The 5,484-nt window shown below is 44.2% G+C and overlaps 1 protein-coding gene across 2 annotated transcripts in view; it reads left to right on the top strand.

The window, feature by feature from the left end:
- The window catches only part of Flacc1 (flagellum associated containing coiled-coil domains 1), a 30,501-nt gene that overhangs the window by 12,896 nt on the left and 12,121 nt on the right, over positions 1-5,484 (top strand). For both annotated transcript variants that reach the window (XM_028765696.1, XM_028765697.1), the window contains 3 exons: positions 1,879-1,976; positions 2,830-2,882; positions 4,447-4,546. In XM_028765696.1, coding sequence (XP_028621529.1) covers positions 1,879-1,976; positions 2,830-2,882; positions 4,447-4,546 — 251 coding nt within the window. The remainder of the gene's footprint in view (positions 1-1,878; positions 1,977-2,829; positions 2,883-4,446; positions 4,547-5,484) is intronic.

Below are 5,484 nucleotides of genomic sequence, written 5' to 3'. Positions count from 1 at the left end.
TTCTTCTTCTTCTTCTTCTTCTTCTTCTTCTTCTTCTTCTTCTTCTTTTGCTTTGGTTTTGGTTTTTCAAGACAGGGTTTCTCTGTGTAGCTCTGGCTCTCCTGGAACTCATTTTGTAGACCAGACCAGGCTGGCCTGAAACTCAGAAATCCTCCTGCCTCTGCCTCCCAAGTGCTGGGACTAAAGGTGTGCGCCACCACTGCCTGGCTGTGTTCTTCATTTCTAATTGCACAAGAGTACATTTTAAGGCTGAAGAGATGGCTCAGTGGTTCCGAGTATATACTGCTCTTTCAGAGGACCTGAGTTTGACTTCCAGCATTTGGTGTGGTGGCTCACAACCACCTGACCTCTGCACTACACTCACACATACTTACCCCACACAGACTCATACATATAAACAAAATCAACAACCAAAACCAAAACAACTTTTTTAGAAAGAAAAAAAGGTGAATTTCAAATATTCGTTCCACCAAAAAAATTTTTAATCATTGAGTTGATGTCTGTGTCATCTACATTGATTTAATGATTCTATAAACTAGAACAACAAGTTTAACTCCATAAGCATTTGTAATGTAAATAAGCATTTATAACAAAACAAATCCTAGTAGAGATAGCATCTCTATGTAAATCACAGCATTTTATGCATTGATATTTTTATTTCTTTGTTTCTCTTGTTTGTTTGTTTTGTTTCTCCAGACAGGGTTTCTCTCTTTGTAGGCCAGGATGGCCTTGAACATCTGCCTGCCTCTGCCTCCCAAATGCTGGAATTAAGGTGTGTGCTACCACATCCAGCTTGTTTTGTTGTTTTGATAATAATTTAAAGTCTACAGCAAAATTACCAGGAAGTTACAGAAGCCCATATATCCCTTACGCCCACTCTAAAGCAGCCCTTATTTTTAGCATCCCTGAAAAATGTTACTTTTATTACAATTGATGGGTCTGCCTTGGCGCACCATCATCACCTGCTTGGAAGTCACTCCTGGTGCAGAACATTCTGTGTGTGTGAAAAATAAGTGTGTGTGGACATGCATTCACTGTGAGAGTGTTGTACACGGTGCTTTCACTATCTTAGTGTGCGCCACCTACTGGTCTCTCCCTTGCCCTTCCCAAGGCAATGCCTAGAAACAACTGTCTCCACAGGCTTCCCTTGCTTAATGTTGGGATAATACCATGTAGTCTTTGTAGACAGGCATTTTTCCCGTAGTAACGTGTATTTCGGTTTCCTCCATCTGATTTAAGGCTTGGAGCTCTCACTTTAGCACTCAGACACCATCAGCATATGAATCCTGGGATGGAGGCTGGATCTAGGGTTCTAAACTTATTCTGGGTGCTTCTATAAGTGAGCTCTAAGCAAAGGCTGTTGACTGAGAAGGGGAGTCTGAGACGCTTGCTTGAGCACTATTCAAAGAAGCGACTGTAGGAAATGTCTCACTCTGAATAGAAACCACGAGAACACTACTGGAAGTGAGGGCCCTACCTTGGTGAGGATAGAGTGGGAGGGCAGGTTCATGCAACAGCTCAACTCCAGACTGTGTGTGTGTGTGTGTGTGTGTGTGTGTATGTGTGTATGTGTGTATATATAAATATGCATGTGTGTGAGCATGTGTGTGTGTATGTGAGCATGAGTGTGTATATGCATGTATATATGAATGTGTATGTGTGTGTGTGTGAGTGTGTGTGTGTGCAGCATCCCCCTCCTCATGTGATTGGTGTCACTGTATTTCTGTGGACCATAGAAGACAGCCTTTGGAAGTCAATTCTTTCCTTCACTATAGATTCCAGGGATCAAATTCGGGTTGTTAGGCTTCTGTGGCAACCACCTTTACCTGCTGAGCCAGCTTGTCCACTCTGAACTTCTTTTCACCAATTGTCCCACAGGGAACTCAAAGAGACTCACAGAGAGGAGCTTGAGAAGTTAGAGAACAGCTACAAGGAAGCCTTGAAGACGGAAAAGGCCACTGCCCAAGAGAAACTAGGTACTGTCTGGCCCTGGGGGAAAACCGGGGAAAGGTGGGTAGCCTGTATCCTGATGAGAATGAAACTGGAGAGAGGGAGACCGTGTCCTTGAAAATCCACTTTCATCAGTGAAGCAAGAACGTGACATTCTTTAAAAGTGCTTTTTAAAGTTCTAAAAGTATAATATCACTATGACGCCTTCAGATTTTCTTACATGTAAGATGGCAGTGCTTTGTTGAGTCCTAACTGGGATAGTGTGATTGTAAGGCTCTACAGTGCACAGGACTGCACTGACCGAATCTCACTGATTGAATTCACACTGCTTGGGAACAGTGGAGTGTGCATCCTTCAGATTTTGAGTTTATAAGCTAATGTCCACAGAGAATGAGACACTCTATGACCTTCCTCCTCTGTTTGAAGTTAGTGTCTTATTTACACTTTGTTTGTTTTCCAGTTTCCTAAAGAGAATGTGTGGTTTTCATAACCACTGTAAAGGAGGAAATGCTACAGAAGGAGAAGCAGATGCATTCTGAGAGGTTTTGTTCCTCCTTCCCACAGACACAGATTACCCTGAGAGTGGGGGAGGGTTGTCTTACTAAAACAGCTGAACAGAGCATGTGAGTTTCGAAATCTCTGAGAAGCGTTTTTTATCAGAAAGTGCCAGGCCTCTCTTCCAGAGGCTCTTTGTCCACTGGTTCAGGTGGGGTCCAATGCCTGATAAGCTTTTTGGTAAGCTTCCAGAATGACTTGGGAATCCCATGATGGTTTCATCACCTTAGGGAGTGCTTGGGTGTGGTGCTGAGGGGTTCATGTGAGTTCTCAAAAGTGTGCCCACTGAAGGAATAATGACAACCTTGTTTTCTTTTCATCCAGATGAGATGGGCAAGGAATACAAGTATCTGAAGAACATGTTTCACATGTATCAGGTGAGAGTCCAAGCTGAGGGTAGGTTCTGAGAGGAAGAGAGGCGAGGTTCATTCCTGACTGAGAACAGGAGGATGAATGTAGACCTGGAGAGATTCTAACATCCCCCCACCACTGTGTCACTACTGTGCCCAGCAGGAATTACGAGCCCAGTGGCTTCGATGTTTGACAAACTAGCCATCCAACTCTGAGAGGCCTGTTGAAAAGAAGGTGTAACAGTTGTTCACTGTTTTCTAAAAATGAAGACTGGGAAGGGGATTGGGTCTGGAGAGAGGGCTTGACAGTTAAGAGAACTGGCTGCTCTTCCAGAGGCACCAGATTCAGTTCACAGCACCCACCTGATAGCTCAAAACCACATGAGCCAATGGATCCAACGCCCTCTTCTGGCCTCCTCAGGCATCAGGCTCACACAGTGCAGACATACATGCTGACAAAACACACACAAAACTAACCACCAACAGTAACACAGAAAAGAAAGAATTGTCATTCACCAGAGGCAGCCCATTGAAAACACCTGTACTTTGTTGAAATGTTCACTGAGTGAGTCTATGGACATTTTTGCATCCTCTTTTCTCTGGGCACTTTAAATCTTTCCTGCCTTTGTTGTGACTGTCTCTGTGCCTTTGGGATGTCACTGTCCCTTTCCCACTGACCACATGCTATTGCAGTCACTTGCTGTGACAGAACAAACATAGCACTTTGAACATCGGATCCTAGCTGCAGAGTGCTGGTCACAGCATACTTAAGGCCTTTCACAGATCTGATCAAACTGCCACCCAGAAGGTTTTATCTCATTCCACATTCCACAACCTGAGACCTGAAGCCATTTCCTTTAAACCCTGTACTGGTTGGGTTTGTGGTCAACTTGACACAAAAGGGAGTCATCTGGGGGCAGGGAGCTGCTTTTGAGAAATTGCCTCTATTTCTTGAATAATAATTGCTTGGGGTGTCCAGCCCATCGCGGGTGGGGCCCGCCTCTAGGCAGATGGATACAAAAACAGGCTGAACAAGCCACAGGAGCAGGCCAGTAGCCAGGACTCGCCCTGGCTCCAGTCTCTGCGTGAGTTCCAGCAAGTTTCCTCAGTGATGGGCTGTAATATGGAAGTATAAGGGAAATAAACCCTTTCCCTCACAAACTGCTTATAATCAGACTGTTTTATCACAGCAGTAGAAAGTAAAACAGGACGATTACCCAAGCTTGATGAAGTCCCAGAGCAGGCTGCCTTACAAGGAGATGCAGAATTAGATGTGATTCTCAGACTCAGAGAGCCTATCTGTCTTCCAAAGAAGTGGAGATCCAGCAGAGGGCCTTTGACCTTTAGGCTTATCCCAGCTCTCCTCTGAGCTTAGCTGGAGTTGGTTTTCTTATGTATAACCCAAGTGAGGGTAGAGCAAAGCCTGCTGTGACCCTGTGAGTACTGTAGCCCCCACGCAGCGGCCCCCACGCAGCGGCCCCCACGCAGCGGCCCCCACGCAGCGGCCCCCACGCAGCGGCCCCCATGCAGCGGCCCCCGTTATAGCGTTCCCCTGTTATAGCTCTTCTCACGGCACCTTCCTGCTCCACAGGACAGCATTTACGATGAAATGGAAGACAAGTGGTCCAGGCGGAAAGCAGAGTGGGAGAAGGATGAGAAGATGGAGCGGGAAAAGATCCTGTTACAACAAAGTGAGTCATGCAGAAACTGCTGGCTTTCCCAGTAGGACAGTAACAAAAACAAAAACAAAACCTGCTATAGATCTTGACCTTGACTTGAGGGAAGGGGCCTTGGATTTACCAAGGGTGAAAGGCCAGATGCTGAACTTCTGAATGAAAGGTACCTCAGGTTATGAAACAGAGGACAGTGAAGGCAAGGCTCGCCTTTTCTTTCTTTCTTTCTTTCTTTCTTTCTTTCTTTCTTTCTTTCTTTCTTTTTTCTTTTTTAATTTCAGACACAAGAATTAAGAGATCTAAACCTTACATGATTACCCACCATGGGCTGGAACAGATATGAGTATTGGGATCTATAATGAAATGTAGAACCTAAAATTCCGGGAGGAATTCTTTTTTTTTTTTCTTCTTCATAAAAACCTTATAAAGTTCTCTATATTATTATTATTATTTTTTTACATGGAAAGATTACACTCTGGGGACTCTTTGCTGTAAAGGCATGGTTTTATAAATTGCATGTTTTTAAAAAGATGAACTCTTCTCTTGGCATGGAACTATGTATTTGAGAAAGTGGGACACACAAAAGGAGATGCAAAATAGTATATATAAAAGAGGAAAGATAAAAGTTTTGGCGAACGTGCTTGAGCAAAATCTCAGGTTATGGAGACTGTAACTCCAGTCTGCAGAGATTCCAGTTTCTAGCTGTGGACACAGACCTCCTGTCTCTCGGGGATTATGTTGTCCCTTTCTTCTGACCAGGCCCATTCTCTGCTGTTAAATGCAATCGTGCATTTTTTTTAAATGTTAATCAAAGGCTTTATAAGTTTGGTAATGCTCAATAACAAGATGCCCATATAATCAGAAGTGTAACCCAATACCCAACCTAGATATACCAACTACCTTTGACTGGCGGAGACACGCGAACATCTGCCTCCATGTTTCTCTCTCTCTCTCTC

The sequence above is a fragment of the Grammomys surdaster genome, unplaced genomic scaffold, assembly GCF_004785775.1.
Source record: "Grammomys surdaster isolate TR1022 unplaced genomic scaffold, NIH_TR_1.0 165, whole genome shotgun sequence".
NCBI classification, from domain to species: Eukaryota; Metazoa; Chordata; class Mammalia; order Rodentia; family Muridae; genus Grammomys; species Grammomys surdaster.
This window is presented reverse-complemented; position numbering and strand designations above follow the sequence as displayed.